Here is a 21,398-nt window from a genome sequence, read left to right on the forward strand (position 1 = left end):
TGGAATATAAAGACCATTACACACCTTTAAAAAATAATAAAAACAGTGGCAGCGCTCCCCCAAACCTATTTCCAACCTGCAGTGGGAAGCCCAGGGAGGGTTGGGGAACAGGAGGGAGGGGATTAAGAGATCCACCGAAGGTCTTGTATGCATCCATATAACCTTAACTAATGGCCATAAGACCCTGGGGGGTAAGGGAGGCCAGGGCCTCTCAAGGGTGGGGGGGGGGGAAGGACACTTATGTAATACCCTTTGTAATACTTATAGCGAAAAAAAAAATAAAAAATAAAAAATAAAAAAAATAAAAAAAAAAAGAATTATAGATTGGCCTGACCAGTGTGGCTCAGTGATTGAGCATTGACCTATGAACCTGGAGGTCACAATTTGATTCCCAGTCAGGTCACATCCCAGGTTGTGGGCTTGATCCCCAAGTTATTATAATATAATAGTATTATATAAATATCGGGGTGGGGGGCACTTTGTAAAGTGTATGATTGTCTAACCACTATGCTGTACACCAGAAACTAATACAAAATAATAGTGAATGCAAACTGTAATTGAAAAATAACATTTTAAAAATTAAGTATCCTGTTAATTGGAAGGATTTGGCACGTGTGGTCTGACATCTTGTTCTAATTTTTTAGTTGTACACGAAGGAAAGAGGAGTGTTCAGAATATTCAAAAGACAGAGGCTTGCTTAAATCTTTGCATAGAAACTCTCTAGGAAATTTCCCTCTTTGGAAATCTCTGACCCTGAAATCTGCCAGTGGGATCTGTGAACCATCATCTGTAATGTTAGTTTTTCTGTTGAAGGCCTCAAGCTGTGGGTCATGGAGCAGAGGAGATAGACTTTTATATCATCCTAATGGATCAATGGCTCAAAGTCAAATCCTGGCAGAGTATCAAAGGCTCACATCAGAAACGCAAGGGTGAAAGTTCCCTCTCTAGAAAATGTATAATTTTGGGCTTGTTTTTTTTTTTAAACGTTGAATATATGTATCATACTCTTTTAATCTAAGAAGCCAAAAGAAAGCCACATGGTGCCAAAAGTAAGAAAGCAAGCCTCCAAAGAATACAGAATAATTCTGAAAGCAAGAAAACCTGCTTTAAAAGATTGGCTTGCTTTAAAGAGCAGTGAAATGGCCTCGTGTCCCATATCAAATTCTCAAATCTGGACATATGCATTTTATTTTCTATTTAAAGCCCTGTATGAGCGTCCAAGCAACTGTTTTGTCCAGCTGGTTTGTGCCTTGAGCTGCCTCTGCTCTGACAGGACTTCACCTGCTCGAATCGGCAGGAAGGCTTCTTGCCACAAACTTCACACTCAAGGCTGGATCTCAGCAACATTGTAAAGCAGAGGGTTTCTCTTAGCCCCTGGCTTCCACTCTGGACCGTCTTTCTCTTCTTCCTCTGTGTTTTTTTCTGTCTCCTGGCTATTAAAAACTTTCAGACCCCTTTTTAAAATACTTGCATTTGAACATGGATGCTGTAACTGGGGAATCCTGGTGTCAGAGTGGGCGAGGAGCAGGTGAAGCCGGACTCTGTGGGCACCAGGGCCTTCCCAGTACCAAGCAGGTGAGGAGTAGCCTCCTTCCTCTGCTTGCCTGGGCACCAACTTTATCTTCTCACCAGGTCTCTCATCCCGCTGTGCCTTACAGGGTAATACTTTTGTGTCTCCTTGGCTCAAGGAAGCAAGAGTCAGCAGAGCTTTGTGCAGTAACTGCTTAAATACGAGCCCCTCGTGGGGCCTCCAGGGGAGGGAGGTGGTGGGAGCAGGTGGGACTCTGACTCCTCCCCCACTGTCTTCTTCAACCAAAGCCATTCTTTGTTTTCCCTGTCTTTTCCCCCAGTATAAAACGTTTGAGCAAAGAGTTCTGTGGCCAAAATAAAGATGGAAAACAACAGTGAAGCACCTAAAGCTCTCAGGAATGGAGGAGCTCTGTGCCCTAGTTCCTGCTTCCTGGAGCTCAGGTGGGTCCAATACCCAGGGTTAACATGACCAAATCTCAGGGCCACATCAGGCCCAAGAAGATTTACCCTACACTGCCTCCCAGCTCCAGCTGCACATTTGCAGAGAGGGCACTTTTCCATTCCATCCTTGGGGCTGGAAAGATACGTACATGAGAGAGACATTTCCAGTGAGCGTGGAAAACCAGGCTATTGCAAATGACATATTGTAATGAACCCTGCAAGCCTCCATTTCCTCATCTGTAAATTGGGGACGGTGACAGTGATTTCACAGAGTGGTTGTGAAACTTGAGTGAGTAGCATATGCAAAGCTCTCTGCCCCGTGTGTGGCCCACAACCAGTGTACATGCCAGCTACTTATTTAATTGTGTACTGTTCTGTATCGCTGTCCAGTTCCTTCCTGTGGGATCCACGTGTCTCCCAACTGGACTGAAAGTGTTCAGATGGCGTTATACTTTTTATCCTATATTATTAAATTCCCGTCTCCCCACAATACCTAGTACAGTGTCTGGGATATAATGACTTCTCAACAAAAACTTATCAGTTGCGTCATGCATGTTGCAGTGGAGATCATGGACTCTCATGTCTTCTGCAGTGGGTGACATTGTGTCACCCCAGTTGTCCTCATTTCTGTTTGCTTTTTCTATAGAGATTATTACTTTTACTTCTAAGCATTTTTTTTTTGAAAAAGAAGTCTGCTATTTGATCTTTTGGTCTACCTACATGAAAAAGTAAAGGGGGAGAAAGATAAAAATCAGATTCATTTTATTCATTTTGTGTTTTTTTAAATTTACTTTTGAGTCAACCCAGTAAGAGCTTATATTTTCCACTCTCAAACTAGAGTATATTGGAAGAATCTTTTGGTTTTACTTTGCTTTATATTCTCCCCTTATACAAAAAGAGGAGAAAAACACAGTCTTGAGTATTATGGAGACTGTCTTATTTTTATAAGTTTAGAGAGGTAAACATAAAAAATGATTAAGTAGCCAAAACCAGTTTGGCTCAGTGGATAGAGCGTCCGCCTGCGGACTCAAGGGTCCCGGGTTCGATTCCGGTCAAGGGCATGTACCTTGGTTGCATGCACATCCCCAGTAGGGGGTGTTCAGGAGGCAGCTGATCAATGTTTCTCTCTCATCGATGCTTCCTCTCTGTAAAAAATCAATAAAATATATTAACACATCTTTTAAAAAACATATACATATATTTTTTTCCTTTTCATTGAATTTATTGGGGTGACACTGGTTAACAAAATTATATAGGTTTTAGGTGCACGGTTCTACAACACATCTGTACATTGTATTGTGTGTTCACCACCCCAAGTCAAGTCTCTATCCATCACCATTTATTACCCGCAATACCCTTCTCTAACTTCCCTCCTTCCTCCACCCATCACCACGCTGTTGTTCCTGTCCCTTAGTTCTCTCTCTCTTTTTTTTTTTTTGCTCAATCCCTCCACTCCCCCACTCCACCCAGTCCTCCACCCCCAATAGCTGTCAGCCTGCTCTCTATCTATGAGTTCATCTAATGAATAAAATGAACTAACAAGCTAAATAGTTACAGACTCACAGACTAACACAGCTTTGAAATGCCAGAAGTAATACCCCTTGAGGCAGGTTTTAGCCCTCTGGAGAGCCCATAATCTTAACTCTCCTATAACCCACTCCCTACCTTGCTTCCTCCAATCTTCCTTACATCCCCTATTTAATTTCAAATGCGTAAAAGAGTCGGCAAAACTGTTATTCTTTAAAGCATTTGAGATCTTGCTCCCTTGTATATGTCATAAGTTTGGCTCAGATAAACTCTTATAAAAATTCACTATAGGTTTGGATGTTTCTTATGCAGGCAGTCATTATCGTCATGTTCTCTGGGGATAGAAAAGGCTATTCCCTAAAGGCTCTACTATTTCTGGAGGTCACATCTAGAGATAAGGAAGAATAAGGGGAGGGATCACAAACTAATCTGGATTTGAAAATAACAAAAACAGAACAAAACGTAATTCTTGTATTGATCTAGGTAGAATTCCTGGATTAATTGAAATAAGTATAAAGTTAAAATAGAGCCATTCTTCACGTAGCATGCAGAGTGATTTTTGAAAACACAGTCCCTCCTTTGAGTAAAATGTTCTGCCAACTTCTTGTCTTGGCATAAATTCCAAGATTTTCCTCTGCCTACTTCTCTGACCTCCACCTGCCACCATTCTCTCCTTGCTCACCGAGGCCCACCACATAAGCTTTCTTTCTTTTGTTCCAAGCTCATGCCTTAGGTGTTTACACCCGCCTTCCCCTCACTTCTCTCTGCCTGGAAGAGTGTCCCCACCTCTTCATGGGGCTGGTTCTTGCTCAGGAGTTGGGTCTCAGCTCAAATGGCACTTCCCCAACCGCCTTTCTCTTAAGTTCACCCACTCACCTTCTCCATCACATCTTCCTGTTTTAGTTTATTCATATCCCTCATCAGTAACTGGAATTATATTGTTTATTCATTTGCTTAGTTGACAATGTCTGTGTTCCTCCACTAGTACATAAGCTTTGTGAGAGCCTGGAATTTCCTCTGTACATATTGGTAGTTAATGAATAGTTGTTCAATGAATGAACTGGCAAGGTTTCTACCCCACAACTTAAAAAAAAAGTCTGGGGTAGAAAATAAGAACTCTTTATGAAAAGTTAATTTAGGTCAGGGAGCAGTATGTCACTGGAGTGCAGTGGGGTGACACAGAAAGACAGTCAAACAGCTATTTAGAATGTGCTTTCAAAATGCATTCTTCTGATACTTGCATTCTATTTCCTGTCATTTAGGCAGGACTTTCCTATTTGGAAAGTCTATAGAAGTGTCTTTTAATTAGCAATTACATCCTCCTTGTTAATTTTTATCAAACTGCCTTTCAGACCAGCAGACAAATGGAATTCCCTTCATTGTCTCTGGGATCATGGTCAAAGGCCAAGTCCCTCTTTCAGAAAAGAACAAAACTCACATCAACACCTTTAAACTTTTTGTCTACGGTTCCATTTCCAGGTGTGTGTGCTTTTTAATATGAAAAGTTATCATATAAAAGCCAATTAAGGAAAATAATGTTGCACCTGAGAGTGGTTCTTTAATATTTTCACAAAAAGTAAAAATAGACTTGTCATATGGAATAAATGATGTCACTAACTCTTGGAAAGACCTCTAACAGAAGTTCTTTTGTACTAGAACTAAAATTACACTATACAGAATGAGAAATCGAAGCAGCCCCTTAAATTACCTATACTGGTGAGCTAAGGTTGCCGTGAAAGCAGGCCTCTAGTTCGTCAGGAGTCTCTCCTAGGACCAAACATGTCCAGTTCATTTGTCAATAGCACATGAATATTATAATTGAAAATTTATTTAAATTTGCATACAACATAAAATGCACTCAGTTCATACATGGAAAAGATTCTAGATCAACGTCATAAATAAAAAAGAGGGGAGAATGAAAAATAATTCTGTGAATTTAGAGAAAAACTAAATTCAGTGTATTTAGATGAAAGAGGCTTAGCCTGTGTACACATCTTATTTTCTAGCTCAGACTTTTTTTTTAGTTGTGTGGTTAAAAACCTTGTTGGTTTGTTCATATATTCATTCATTCAATTATTCATTCATTCATTCAACAGTGACTTATTAAGTTCTTATTATATAGCAGGTGAAGTTCCAGGTTCTCACAGAACTTATGTACTAGGGAAAGAAGACAGATACTTATCAAATAAGAAAACAAATTTAATTCCATATTTAAACCTGGAAGTTCTAAATGTCAAGCAAAATATCTGAAAGAGTTGTGGTCTTGACCAAGCTTTAATATTCTTCATATAAATTATTTAACATCAATCTAGACAGACCTAGGGAACATTAATTCTTGCAAAATTTCAGAATTTCATATAGACACAGATTTGAGTGAGAAATTACAAATGGGACAGATAAAGAACATGGCTTTCCAGTAGGATTATATTTTTATTGAACTGAAAGATGATTGACCCAGATTTTACCAAAGCAAATTAAATATTGGACATTTGTTCTAATACCATAAAAAATGCATTTTCTAAATGAAGTTTATAAAATAAAATAGCTTTTTACCTATTTGGTGGATTAGAAATATTAGTTTCTCATGGAGTGACACATTTTGTCATTCTCACAAGATCTCTCTGAGATGGGTCTCTGAAGCAGAGCCCACGTGCACAGGAACACCAGGGATCCTGCTTGCTAACTGCTGGGCCTCTGCCAGATGCAGGGACCTTACTAAGGGCTTTAGACTCATGGCCTCACTTAACCCTTACAAACAACCTGACCAGGCAGGTAGGAGATGGACAGAAACAGAGAGTTGAGTAATTTGCCCTAGGTTGACTCAGCTAGTAGGTCAGTAGGTCTAGATTTGGATTTAGGTCCAACTCTAGAGTCCATAAACACTCAATCACTTCACTGGGGCTGCTCTCTCAGTTGAGAAATGTCATTTAAACTTGAATCTGAATCAAGAGTGTTATGGTCCATTTGGCTGTTATCCCTAAAGCAAAGTGCTCAGGTCCTCTGGATAAACTCCAGGGCATTTGAAGGGCTCCTTTTGAGAGTGCCCATTTTTCCTTCAGAATGAGCAATGCTATAATTGACATATTTATGTATATGTTTCTTTGCGCAAGAGTTTTTCTATGGTAGGTATCTATCTATCCATGTGAGTTAATAAATTCTAGCTGATGTAACCCAAGTTCAGATAAATGCTGAAATCACTGTGGCTTACGTAATGGAAGTTTATTTCTTGCTTATGTAAAGTCCAAGTACATGTTTGAGGTAGGTGTGAGTAAGGGGGTAGACAGCTCTGTCCCATGGAACCTTTCAGAGACCTAGGCTGCAGGAGATCTTGCCTCCTGTCAAGGTTAGCCTATTCTTCAACATCCAGCCAATAACAGAGAAAGAGAGAGTGCAAAACGTGTACTAGCTTTTTAAGCTCTGGCCCAGAAATGACACACATTTTGTCCACTCAACTTCCATTGGTGAGAACCAGTGCACCTAAATGCATCCTGGCTAGGATATATTGCCCCTGGTTAGGCAGCCTCATTTCCCACACTACTCTATCTTCGGAAGGTGAAATAAATGTTTGGAGGATGGCTGACCATCTCTGCTACAACACCTAAAAGTAGTGTTGCTGGTTCTTTAAAAAAAGAGGTTTGGGTTTTTTCCCTTTCATTCAAGTCATATTTATTGAAGGTCTACACTGACCCAGACATAATGCTAGGGATGAAGGGATGCCAGTGAGAACAAAATTAACATAACCTTGTTCTTCCCAGAAATTTAATGTAGTAAATGAGACATATACCAAACAATGCCATTATGATACAGTGTGAAAATATTATAATAAGAGGATTTTAAGATGCAAAATTAAGATCACATAAAAGGGTCATTCAAATCAGACTTGAAAGGTTTGGAAGGTTTAGGATGAACCCTCGAGTTTTGCGTTGGCATTAGTCTGCTGAAGTACAGGTTGGGGAAAAGGGAGGATGAAGAGGACAAAGGAAGCGTGAACAGCATTACAGATGCTGGAAGGCAGGAGAAAGCATGGCGTCAGAGAACCTGTAGGAGCCCAAAGGACTCAACACCTGGTTGGATTTTGAGATAAATGTGAAAATGAAAGCATCAGTACTGATGCTTTGTTTGTAGCTTGGATAAATGGCGGTTTGAAGATAAAGATGACAGATTTGATCTTAAATAATTTGAATTTGTAGTATATGTTTAACATCCAAATGGAGGTGTCTAAGAATTTTGTGGCTATATGAGTCTTAAATATGGGGGAAAGATAGAGGTTAAATCTAATATATGGATATGGAAATAATAAACACCATGATGAAATTCCAACCTGTGATGTAATGATATTGTACAGAACAAGAAGAGAATAAGACAGGAAGAACCCAGAGTAACAGCAACATGAAAAGAAAAGGCAGAAGTAAAGGAGGTAAAAGGATTTTGTGTTTGCCAGAACTTTCAATTTCTTAGCAGAAATAACCTTCTGATCTGGTTAGGGCTATTAGAAATGATCTATAATTGCACAAAGTATTCCCTTTCATTGCCATCTTTCCCTCTGCACCTCTCTTCAAAAAAAGAGAGTTATTTACTCCAAGGTTTTTATTCTCTAGACTTTTCTTTGTACTAAGGATGGTGTTATAGGCTCGTGAGTCTTGGTAGCAGCAGAAATACATAGAATTACAGGTAGCTTTTCTCTCTTGCCATCATATTTGGTAGCATGATGAAAGAGAACCATTGTTAGTTGTAAATTATTGGTAGCTGGTCTTGGGGGGGGCGGGGAGTGACACAGCATATTTCATTTATTGTCACTTTCCTGAACTTTGAGACTTTGAGAGATCCTTTGATTACAGCCATGCTTAGTAACTACATCAGGAAAAAATTTTTGTAAACTTTAAAGGAATGGACCAGAAGATCAGATTGTACCAAATGTTAGGCCAGCATCCATTCCAAGGACATGTTTTCTGAGGTCAGGAAAGCTAAAGAACCACTTGGGGCAGGGCAGAGGAGGAGCTTGGCTGCCACCCCATCCTTCAAAAATTCCAGGCTACTTTCAGACCATGTGCCCTCTGGTCACGAACTCTGATTGAAATAGGAAATAGAATTCTATCAAAGGCACTTGGGAATAACATAAAACCAACCCTGCATGTATTTAGGATCAATAAGTAAAGATCAGTGCCAAGAGGAGAGAAAATATTTGGGAAAAGCAAAGCTTATAGTCTTTCTTTTAAAACCAGGTTTTAAATATACAAAATAAAAAACCATCAATAAAAATATGTCACGTTTAGCAAAGTACCCTTCCATATCCTAAATAGTATTTCCTATAGAAAGGTAAAACTGTTGGCTAATAGAAAATGCTGCTACATTATCTAATTACTTTAGAGTTGACAATGAGATGAGACTGGAGGAAATAGAGTAATTAGAGTATAGCTGAGAAATTATCAGGTTCTCAGTCAATATTCTGCAGTCATCAAAAAGAATAATCGTTTGTGCTGTTATAGAATAGCCTCTAAGATGTATAAACAGTGTATATAGCATATAAATATTTGTGTAGCAATAGGAGAAAAATATAAATTCACACACAGGTATTTGCTTGCATAGGAAAGAATATCTCTGTTTTTAAAAATAAACTACCCTGCCTTGGCCAGATGGCTCAGTTGATTGGAGCATTGTCCTGTATACCAAAAGGTTGCAAGTTCCATCCCCAGGTGCTTATGGGAGGCAACTGATCAATGTTTCTCTCACATCTTTCTCCACCCCCTTCCTCTCTCTAAAAAAAAATATTAAAAATTAATGTCCTGATAGGCATTCTCAGTGGTTAGAGCATTAGCCCTCACTCCAAAGGGTTTCGGGTTTGATTCCTGACTAAGGGCATGAACCTGGGTTGCAGGTTCAATCCCTGACCTTGGTCAGGGCACAACCGACACATGTGTCTCTCTCATACAATATTTCTCTCTCCCTCTCTCTCTCCCTTCTGTCCCTCCTTCCCTTCCACTTTTTTCTAAAAATCAATGGAAAAAATATCCTCCGGTGAGGATTACCAAACAATAAATTAATTAATAAAAAAATATCTTTGGATGTGGGTTAAAAGATAATAATAAATAAGTATATTTCTAGGTATTCTATTTGGGGCACAGTTCTCTGGACTGCATAGGGCCATCTTGCCAGCTTTACAGAGCTGTTTCTTTGCCATCCTCACCTAAAGGGCAGCATATGAGAACCATGGGGGAGGAGAGCGGTGGCAGTGTCCTCTAGTGATTCTGAGACGTCCCCCCATCTACCACCCAAACTCACTCAGCCACCCTTGGGGAACAAATAGTTCTAAATAAAGACCCAAATCAGTGCCCATTGGCCACGATAACCTTCCACTCAAGAGAGAAATGAAAACAAATCGAAAGTTTCATCATATTTTTTATGATGTCCTAAAAGGAAGAACATTGCCATAATAATTTTTATAATTTATGATCCTAGTATAATATAACTGTGACATATCTGGTACACTTTCCAAAAATTCCTGTGGGTTTTGCCTTAAATTTTTGGTTTTCCTGCAGATTTACTAATCAACTTTATCAAAAGGAAATTCGTGACATAGCTAAATGCTAAGAGACCAGGGAACAAAATTAGGGCTGGAAATAGTGACCTGGTTTCACTAGATGTTGCAGGAAAAGTGCTGATTTATAGGTCACTGTTTTTTTTCTACCAGGAGAATCTGACTAAATTGGGTTACAGCCTGCAGGTTCTTCACCTGTCTGTCACATAAATAAAATTTCCCAAGAGTGCCCTTGCAGCCCGACTCACTGACTGACTGGCACAAAGACATTTCAGCCCGTGCAAACTTCTGTTTGTTTGTTTCAGGAGAAACTCGGTTCTTTCAAATGGATGTGGTATTAAAGTTTGTTCAAAGCCAAAGGTGAGTGAGAAACTAGTCTCTAAAAGGATCTTTCCATGTCTAAGATTCTAGAATTCTGTGATTGTAGGTTACAGAATAGAAATTAATGAGATGTGTCCCACATAAATGAGCAGATCTAGGATTAGAATTATGTCATAACTTGAAGACAATCCAGAATTTATTTTTAGGGAACATGAATCTTTATAGGTTCTTGATTTCAGAAACAAAACCCACTCTAGCTAGTTTAAGGGAAAGAATATCATTTTATTAAAGGTTTTAAGTAGTTCTAAGAATCTCAGTGAGGGCCAGAGAACCAACCTCAACCATGGATGTTCTGAGACCAGGAGCCACATACAGTTACACGCAGGATGGCTCCAGGGACATTGCACTGTCCCTAGGCACAGACACCCCGCTCTGACCACTGGAGGGGGACCCTCTGGCAGTGGTCTCTGGAAGGTGCCGCCGGTCCCTCTACCTGCCACGATGGATTCTTTGAGGTACCTCACTCACTTCCGCATGGGCAGAACCTGGACTCTCTATACTCAAATCTAAGATGTCGAGAGGGTTTCTGGCTTCTTTGGCCAGCAGACTCTCTGAAATTAGGACATTGTCCAAATAAAAAATGAAGCCCACGGTAAAGGGTGGTCAAAAAGCATCTGACAAATGCCACTTCAATGGCATTGAAGTAGTATAGCCTCGGCTTCCTCTAGATGCCTGGAGAGACCAGTCACACCTTTCCTGGGGCATTAATGCCCGATGGGGCAGACTCTTGACCAGTGGGAGACCGGGAGTGGAAAAGAGCTGGCAGATAGACTCCTTTCCCTTCCTCTCTCCTGGGCCACCTTGAGAAGCAGGACCTTATTTGGTCTGACTGCACGCACCCCATGAGCTGGAGTATTAACCACACTTGCTGCCAATAACAGACAGACTCAAGCCTCCCTCACGCTGGCCCGGCCTCACGCTTCCCTCAGGCTTGCTTCTCTGGGATCGCACCGCCCTGAAAAGTGGCAGCTCAGAAGCGGCTCCCTTAGGCTCTGGTTTCTAACAGAAGCCAGGCTACAGGAGCCTCTTATTACAGATGCCACATATTCTCACTAGATCTTTGCCTGGTTTCTATGACCAGCTTCAGTTGTTTTCCCTAGAAAACTAGTATTGGAAACTCATGCAGGTTTATAAACCTGCACTTGCCATGACTGTGACTCATGTTGAAAACTTTTCTACTGTCTCTAACTAATTTTTTGCCTCCTATTAAAAAAATAAAATTATTTAATGGGGGAATTGGGATGTGAGAGTGGAGGTGAAGGAACTAACTTGTCAATTCTCAGGATCACTAAGAGTCTCCTAGCCTCTAGCTGGACTGGCTCCACGCTCTGTGAGAGCATGATGACTTTCTCCTAGTTCCCCAAACATGACTTTGTGTCCGTTTCTCTGTGCCCTCCCTCAGGTTATTTTCTCTTCTAAGCAACTGTTTGACCTTCCCTTATTACTACAATTAAATGCTTTTTGTCCTTGAAAACCAAGCTCCGGTGTCTCCTCTTTAAGCTCTCATGAGGACGCCCAGCCCCAACTCTAATTTATGTTGAGCTGTGCATTCCTGTAATACCCTGTGCATTGTATTTATATGCGCCACACTGGACTTCAGTTATTAGTCCACTGGCATGTCTCATTTGGTTTTACAGCCCTGGCTTTAAGCAGCGTAACTGGTACATAATGATTATTCAATAGAAAGCTATTGAATGAATGATAGTTGTGAAATAACTGACGATTCCAGCAAGGGTCCCTGTGCCGTGTTGTGGCAGTACCTGGAGAAATCCCCTATGCAAATGGTTTCTTGGGTGGAAAAGCTGTTCCACCCTTCTACCCACCTGTGAGATAATCAGTAATGGCACTGAAAAATATGCAACATATGCAAAGGTTTGTTGGTACATTTGAGGATCTGAAAGAAGCCCAGGGTAGCTGGAGAACCAAGAGAGGAAGTGAAGAAGGCAAGAAAGGTGGTCAGGGCCAGATCAGACAAGGTTTGCGGGTCATTTAAGGAGTCTGGTCACACACATTAGGGAACAATAGGTTACAGAAGTCTGAATGAGATTGTTGGTAAAAATTCGTTCATGAATTAGAAGTTACTCGTCTTTATTATTTTGGTTTACATTCTGGTAAGTAGTTGAGGTTTGTTTTTTTAACTGTTTATATTATATAGAAATTGATAGTATTAAAATATTCTAACAACTTGAACTATGAGGAACTCTTAGATTTAGTTTAAAATTTGGGAAACTGAATCTACTTAAGAGACTAAATGTCAGTTGACTATATTTGAGAGTCTATGAGAGTAAATGTTTTTATTTATCTGCCAAGGATTCAACTGGTAAATGCTTTCTTATGCCTACTGCTGATATAACAAGAACGTTCTAATTTTCATGCATAAAAGATTAAAGTTCTTTTATTTTGCAAAAAATCAAATATAGACTGTACAGTTGTTTATTGTTTCTCAGATGACATCTGGTGGATAAAAATAGAAATGCAGTTTTATATTGTTTAAGAAAAGTGAGGTTCTCAAATTCCATGGTAGAAAATCATTTAAAAATATGAGATGAGCCCGGCTGGCATGGCTCAGCGGTTGAGCATTGACCTATGAACCAGGAGGTCACGGTTGAATTCCTGGTCAGGGCACATGCCCGGGTTGGGGGCTCCAACCCCAGTGTGGGGCAGCCAATTCATGATTCTTTCTCATCATTGATGTTTCTCTCTCTCTCTCTCCCTCTCCCTTCCTCTTTGAAATCAATAAAAATATATATTTTTAAAATAATAAAATAAAAATATGAGATGAGTCGGTTGGAGATTAATTTTGCTTATCATTTTGGTATTATGGCATTATGGTGATAGAGAGAACACTCCAGTGCTCTCCTGGATTTGGCAGGCTTTGAGTTCTGCTCAAACCTCTGACAGTAAAGAGCTAAATGACTTGATTAGCTACAGACAAACAAGAATCAGATGATATTGGATTTCTCAGTAGCAATACTAAAAAAAAAGAGACAACAGAACAATATCTTCAGCATTCTGAGGGAAATTTTCTTTCTATCTTGAGTTTTCTATTGAGTCAAACTGTCCTGTTGTGAGCTAAATAATTTTAAACATGCATGAAACTTAACCTTTCAGAAGTCCTCTTTGGGTTGCTAATTTATTTTTTATTTATTTTTAATATTTTTATTGATTTTTAGAGAGAGAGGAAGGGAAATGGACAAAGAGAAACATCGATGTGAGAGATTGATTAGCTGCCTTCTGCCTGCCCCCTACTGAATATTGAGCCTGAAACCCATATATGCTCTGATTAGGAATCTAACCAGCAACTTTTTGGTACATGGGATGATGCCCAACCAACTGAGCCACATCTACTAGGGCTGGATTGCTAATTTAAAATTTTATCTTTGTCAAATACTAGGTTTCAGTTTATTTATAAGTATTTCCATTTTTGCTATTGCAATTTGGGCCTTTTTTTTTAAAGGTATAATTGACATATAGTCATTATGTTTTCTAACTGGTTGTTGTTTGTATAGATGAAGGCAATTGATTTTTACACACTAATTTGATACCATCCATCTCAAGTTATAATTGAGTTCCTTGGTTTTCCAGGTACACAATTATCTGTAAGCAGTATTAAATGTCCTCTTCTTCCAGTGTTTATACCTCTTATGTCCTTCTCTTGCCTAATTCCATTGGAAAACCTCCAGAACTATGCTAAATAATAGACTGTAGACATAATTATCTTGCTGTAGATTTTAATGGGAATGTGTCTCAGGTTTACTCATTAAACATAATGCTTTTAAAAATTACCTATCTTCCCTGTTTTATGGAGATTTTTTAAAGTCAAATATGGATGTTGAAATTTATCAAATGCCTTTCCAGCATATTTGGATAAAATCTTACAATTTTTTTCTTGTAATCTATTTTATCAGCCAGGGTTCAGTTGCAGAAAACAGAAAGGGATTTAATGCCGGAAATGAAAATCAGTGAAGACCAGGAGGAGGAGGCTAACTCCCAGAATAACTCCCAGAACCACACTGCAGCACTGGCCCACCAAGAGACCCGCTCCCTCCCTCTGCTACAGTCAAGATGTCAGACTCACACCCACCCATTAGCTCCAGGAGCACACCATCTTGATGTGATCTAGGAATGAGAAGTTGCCACCAGAATTCTTAGCTCCAGCAAAACACTCCTTCTGATCTATCACCTCTGGATCAGGACACTGATGCTAGAACTGTCAGCTCCAGAGTTTCATCACACCTGCTACACCTCAGCAAAATGAATGCCTCAGGCATCACCTTTCCTCCTATTTCATTGAGTTTGAAATCAAGTTTCACAGGAATGCATCCTATTGGCAAAACGTATTTACATTGAGGGTCCTAGTTGCAAGGGAGCCTGGGAAACAAGAATCCTGAGTTTCCCAGCCTCTCTAATATAGGATGACACACTAAAAACAGATAAGAATAGATGCTGGATGAGCCAACTGACTGTACCCAACCACTTCCCAACATAGTGAATAATATGGAAACATTCTTAGGATCCTATGGAGAAAAGTATTTTTCTTTTCATTCCTCAGAGATGCTGCTAGATTTCATTTGCTAAAACTTCAGTAAACGTTTTTTGCATCAATATTCATAATTGATTTTTGTCAGGAATTTTGTGTGCAATTACTGTCAGTTTTGAGTAAGAAGCATATGTCACTTTTATTATTATAATCCGGAATTTTCTTCATTTTGTCTCTGTTCTAGAACAATTTTAAAAACATTAGAGCCTACTTATCCCATAATATTTGGTAAAATTAACCTGTGAAGCCCTCTGGGCCTGGTGGTCTTTGGGAGCCTATCATTTTGACAACTTTTTCCTTCTTCTTTAATGTTTAATGTTTGAATTTTTAATTTACCAATTTTGAAAAATTGTCTTTTCTTAGAAAAAATTTTTTATTTAGATTTTCACATTTCTTTGCAGACAATTGAGCAAAGTAGTCTTATAAATTCTTTTTTGTGTTTTTTTAATGTTATTTGTGCTGCCTTAATTTTATTTTTTTTAAAATATATTTTATTGATTTTTTACAAAGAGGAAGAGAGAGAGAGAGAGAGTTAGAAACATCGATGAGAGAGAAACATCGATCAGCTGCCTCCTGCACATCTCCCACTGGGGATGTGCCCACAACCCGGGTACATGCCCTTGACCGGAATCGAACCTGGGACCTTTCAGTCCGCAGGCCAACACTCTATCCACTGAGCCAAACCGGTTTTGGCAATTTTAATTCTTGATCAGTTTAGCTAGTGGATTTATCTATCTTAATTTGTTAAATTTATTCATTGAAATCACCATTTATCTGTTTTTTATTTTATATTTTTAGCTTTAACACTTCTTAATTCATGTTTCCTTCATTCCTTTGTTTGTTTGTTGATTTCCTCCTAAGCTGGGTGGTTAATTCATTTATTTTTATTCTTTCTTATTTATTAATGTAATTATTGAAATGCTAATTTTCTTGTGCGGATTGCTTTAGCTATAATCTATGGATACTAATATGTAATGTCACCAATGTTTTCTAACTCAATTGCAGTTTTATTTTTTATATCCTCTTTGACTCTAGAGTTTTAAAATTCCAGGTAATTCGGTCTTTTTGTCTTCTCAATTAGTTTGCTTGTGACCAGAGAATTATATCTGCATTATTTCTGCTGTTTGGCATTTACTGAGGACTTGTGGCCTAAATATATGGCCATTTTTTTGTGAATGTTTCATGAATATTAAAAAAGAAGGTATAGTCCCTGTTTTCAATGAATATAGTTCAATATGTTAGATCTATCTTATCAATTTAGATTTACCTTATAAAATATGTCATTTAATCCGCTCTGTCTTGAGAGCCCCCCCTTATTCTGCCCTTCTCCGGGTAGTCTCCCCATGGCTTGGCAGCCTTAAGAGGTAGAGCAGTTCTACAATCTGTCTGACAGCTATGATTCCAAGCTCTGCCAAGAGAGTGAACATCCTGCCTCCCAAACTAAGAACCAGTCCTTGCAGAAATACTGATAGGAAATAGATCTACAAGAACTAGTCCTTATCTCTCACTCATTTACACTTACCAGCAGTCACATCAAGAACACACTTGAGCCCTGACTGGTTTGGCTCAGTGGATAGAGTGTCAGCCTGCAGACTCAAGGGTCCCAGGTTCGATTCTGGTCAGGGGCATGTACCTTGGTTGCGGGCACATCCCCAGTGGGGAGTGTGCAGGGGGCAGCTGATCGGTGTTTCTCTCTCATTGATGTTTCTCACTCTCTATCCTTCTCCCTTCCTCTTTGTAAAAAATCAATAAAAAATATATTAAAACACACACACACACACACACACACACACACACTTGAATTTACAAATTTGCCAAAACCAAAACCTTTTCTTTCTTGTTTTTCCTTTCATTTTTGATCCCACCAAAGTTTCTACCAGATACTTCCCTCAGACTGCTCTCTAACACCATCTGTGCAGTCTCTCAATACTGCCTACTTCCAAGCTCAAATCAGAGTAGTATTTCCACTTCCATGTACTTCCCTGTCCTTGGCAACCTGGTTTGGTATCTGCAGTCTATCCCTGGTAATGGTTCTAATACTTGTTGATTTTTTTTGCCAGTGTGAGCAAGCCATAAAATATTTCTGTGCTCCAAATTATGTCCATCACTAGACATTTACTATTTGTTATATTTTATAGGTATCAGTTAATGTTAAGCTGGCAGTGTCAGGATTATCTCAGCAAAAATACAAAAAGCAATGCTTTTAAAAAAGTGTTGGTTGTTTTTCTCAAATAAAAAGAAGACCAGAGATAGCCAGTGTAACTGCTCAAATCTATATACTTAAAAGCCTAAGTGACTGTACCATCAAATGACTGGAACGACCAGAACAACCAGTCGACCAGTTGCTATGACACGCACTGACCATCAGGGGGCAGATGCTCAATGCGGGAGCTGCCCCCTGGTGATCAGTGCACTCCCACAGCCAACCTCCTGCAGCCCCTCCCATAGCCATGGCCCTGATCAGGGGACCGGCTGGCCACCCTCCCGTGGTCCCTCCCCGCTACTGGCCAGCCCCCCAAAAGGCCTCAATCTCCGGCCAGGCTGACGGACCCTACCCATCACCCATGCACGAATTCATGCACTGGGCCTCTAGTTAATACATAATAATTGTAAAAACAAACAAACAAACAAACTCCAACATTACAAAAGTCCCAACCACTCATTGTTTTCTTTATTAGTTTCTTGATGTATAGCTTATTAACTTGCACTTTTATGTGTAGGGATCTGTCTTTTTAATTTAAATTCTCAAGCAAGAATCAATACTTAATAGAAAAGTTATTTTGTTCTTATGAATATGTAGATGATATGACAGTTTAATTTTCTATTTAACTATAAAAGAATGACCTTCTAATAACTTTTTCTGAAATTAATTTTTTTAAGTATATTTTATTGATTTTTTACAGAGAGGAAGGGAGAGAGATAGAGAGTTAGAAACATCGATGAGAGAGAAACATCGACCAGTTGCCTCCTGCACATCTCCTACTGGGGATGTGCCCGCAACCCAGGCATATGCCCCTGACCGGAATCAAACCTGGGACCTTTCAGTCCGCAGGCTGACGCTCTATCCACTGAGCCAAACCAGTTCCGGCATGAAATTAATTTTTAAATGATAGGTTCATGTTCATCAAATGAGTTGGAATTCTCAGGGAAAAGTGCTCTATTGGGTCTAAGTGGTGTCGTCATAAAACTATCAACCACACTGAAGATTTTTCATTTTCCCAAGGCTGATCTAAGGAAGGTAAACCTGGGACTACCTACAAATGACAACAACCATTCAAACATGATTGATTGTCTTCTTTATTTTCTACTGGCATCCAGGGGGAAAAAATAAAAAGAGAAAACACTGAAATTGAACACAAATACAATCGAAAGGACCCAACTATATACAAATTGATTTTATAACCACACAGAGAAAAGACAGATTTCAGAAAACTTTTGACCATCACACTCTTCCTGGATATGCTGTCCAGGAGATATTCCAAGGATGAGAAGAACTGCAAAATGCTCTTAAACTTCCCTTAATAAGTTTACTGTTAGTGGTCATATTAGAATTGTAATTTGAAACTACCTAATTGTGTGAGAAAAAGCAAATAAGTAAATATGCTGATATTCTAAGGAACCCAGATTTTCAGTGTAAGAGAAAAGAAATGCAAATATATAAGATATTAAGGAAAGACAAAAGCCTCAAGTCCTGATGCATTCCGGTCTCTCGTATCTGACAGTGTGGGGCATGCTCTGTTTCTTTATTTAAAAAGTGAAATATAGTTTTTGTTCAAGTTCATCAACAAAACTTTTTCATTTAGATTCAGTCTCACCAGCACTTAGTAGGAACCTAGAAAGAAGTTCTATTATGTAAAATATTTATATATCTAAGATAGATACAGATATTTCTATATATGTCAAGAATACATTTCAGTATGAGAATGAAAAACAATGCATTTTTCTGGTGGTCAGGGAGAGGTTAGGTGTAGAAAGATTTTGCTGAGAAGGCTATACCCCCCCCCCCCCCCCAAGCCGCCCCCAGCAACTCAGAGCCAAGACAGGACTCTACCCAAACCTGCGCCCCAGCCAGGCCCCGCCCCTCGTCCGGACCCAGGCCCCGCCCCCGCGCTTCCGGGCCCGCCCCGCGCTCCAGGTTCCCCCCGCGCTCCGGGCCCCGCCCCGCATCCACGCCCGGCCCAGCATCCCGACGGAGCCTGGAAGCCCAGCGGCTTCGTGCAGCGTCTGCCTTGCCGGGAGGGTCCCGGCGCCTGAGCCCGCAGGTCGGGGTGGTCGCCGCGGCCGGAGCGGCTCGGCGAGAAAAGATGGCTGCCCTGACGACGGTTGTGGTGGCCGCAGCGGCCACCGCGGTAGCCGGGGCGGTGGCGGGGGCGGGCGCGGCCGCCGGGAACGGCGTGGGAGCAGCGCCGGTGCCGCAACAGGTAAAGGGAGGAGGGCCGGAACCGCTGTGGGGGCGGCGGTGAGCCCGAAGCGGTGTCTGAACAGGTGTCTGCAGCGCGGCCCGGGAGGGGTGCGCCTCCCGTGGCTCCAGGCCTGGCCCGGCCCCGGCGTTGCGCTTTGTTCGCCTGTGCGTTTCACTGCTTTTCACCGAGAGCCACCTCCTCTCCGCGACTCGGATTCTTCCCTAAAAAATTGCAGCTGGTGGTGTGCACCTGCCCGAGCCGTGGCCGCCGTGTGTGGGAGCCCCCCGCACAGTGCTTGGTGGAGAGGGACTGTGTGCCGGGTAAGGGATCGGTGGCTGCTCTGTTATTGTACCTGCCGGGGAGGGTGCGCGGCAGATGTGTTTCCAGAGATCAGTGCGGGACCCGTTTCTCCACCGTGCGGACCGGAGGGTCCCTCCAGGGGGAGTGTTGGCTCCTCTCATTCCCTCACAGCCCACAGCTGAGCACGGGCAGTTCCTGTCTGTCCCACCTCCAGGATAAATCCGGAAGAAATCCACCTCCTCTCGCCACTACCCTTGTCCACACCGTCGTTTCCCCCTGGCTGAACTGCTTTCCTCCTTGGTTTCTGTTCTCCCACGCTTGCCTTTCCAAAGTATTCTCAACGCCAGGGCGACTCGGTCCAGTAATGACACCCCTCTGTCCAGAAGCCTCCAGAGCTGATCTTGTTCACAACAAAAGCCAACATCCTTACCCGGCGAGGAGCTGCCCCGCCCTCGCCCCACCTCCTTGTCGCTGCATCTCCAGCGCCCTGTGTGGCCATCCTGGCTCCCGGTGGTCACTCAGACATGCCAACACTCTCCTACCTCGGGGCTTTGAAATTGCTATTCCCTCTGCTCAGAATGCTCTTCCCCATGCTTAGCACTGTCACCAGGTATCTTTGTTCAAATGCCATCGGCTCAATGATTCTTTATATGCCCTCCCCAAACTGAATTCCCTTATCCAGCACAACCCGTCCCTTTTTCTGGTTTTCTTTTTCTTCATAGCACTTATTACCGTGATATATTACATATTTTATACCTATTTTTTAAAAATGTCTTTCTCCATATACCATCCACCCTTAGGAGTGTAAACTTTGTAAGGGCAGAAACTTTTATTCACTATTGTGTTCCCAGCACCAAGACCTGTGCCTGTTTAGTCCTGGAGCATAGTAGGTGCTCACTAAATATTTGTGGGTCAGTCCAAACGGAGGGAAGGCTGTTGTGAGCTGAGAACATGTTCCATCTTTTTCTTCCTCTAAGGGGAGGGATGGGAAAGGCCATATAAGGCCGGAGAAATCATTTGCTCTGGCCCTGCCAAGGCATTAAGGGTGAGTTAGTTAAATGTTTGACCAAATATAGCAAGCTGTTTTGTAAGTTGATAATTTTGTATGGCCCGTGAATGATGTTATACATATCCAAATGGCCCTTGGCAGGAAAAAAGTTTCCCACCCAGGTTCTAAGGAAATACAGTGTCTTATATAAATTCAAGAAATTCCATCTCAGACACATTTTCTCACACATCCTTTATAATTCTCTTTATATTCTAACTCTGGCCCAAATGACTCAGGAAAAAATATAAAATATATAAAAATTCATAATCCTATATAATAAAAGGCTAATATGCAAATTGACCGAACTGAGGAACGACTGGTCACTATGATGCGCACTGACCACCAGGGGGCAGACACCCAATGCAGGAGCTGCCCCCTGGTGGTCTGCACTCCCATAAGGGAGCTCCGCTCAGCCAGAAGCTGGAGTCATGGCTGGGGAGTGCAGCGGCAGTGGCGGGAGCCTCTCTCGCCTCTGTAGCAGCGCTAAGGATGTCCTGACTGATGGCTCCCAGACTGCGAGAGGGTGCAGGCCGGGCTGAGGCACCCCCCCCCCCCCCAGTGCATGAATTTCATGCGCCAAGGCCTCTAGTATGTAAAAATATTTTTTAAACACTTTAAAAATATTTTTTTTAAATGTATGACCCTTATGGTTTAGCCATCATGCTGGCTTTCTCCATAAAACTTTTCTGTCTT

The 21,398-nt window shown here is 41.1% G+C and overlaps 1 protein-coding gene and 1 long non-coding RNA gene across 7 annotated transcripts in view; both read left to right on the forward strand.

The window, feature by feature from the left end:
- Positions 1-15,154, forward strand: part of LOC111824981 — a 34,675-nt gene extending 19,521 nt beyond the window's left edge. The window contains exons 2-3 of the long non-coding RNA XR_002828089.1: positions 10,339-10,393; positions 14,323-15,154. This is a non-coding gene — a long non-coding RNA (uncharacterized LOC111824981). The remainder of the gene's footprint in view (positions 1-10,338; positions 10,394-14,322) is intronic.
- A 3,984-nt stretch (positions 15,155-19,138) lies between these two features.
- CCDC112 (coiled-coil domain containing 112) overlaps positions 19,139-21,398 on the forward strand; it is a 26,062-nt gene continuing 23,802 nt past the window's right edge. For 3 of the 6 annotated variants that reach the window (XM_023746931.1, XM_014461158.2, XM_006109949.3), the window contains exon 1: positions 19,139-19,375. In XM_023746931.1, coding sequence (XP_023602699.1) covers positions 19,259-19,375 — 117 coding nt within the window. In that variant the 5' untranslated portion in view covers positions 19,139-19,258. The other 3 variants (XM_014461216.1, XM_014461085.2, XM_023747076.1) reach the window with 3 other exon arrangements.

Source organism: Myotis lucifugus, unplaced genomic scaffold, assembly GCF_000147115.1.
Source record: "Myotis lucifugus unplaced genomic scaffold, Myoluc2.0 scaffold_0, whole genome shotgun sequence".
Taxonomy (NCBI): Eukaryota; Metazoa; Chordata; class Mammalia; order Chiroptera; family Vespertilionidae; genus Myotis; species Myotis lucifugus.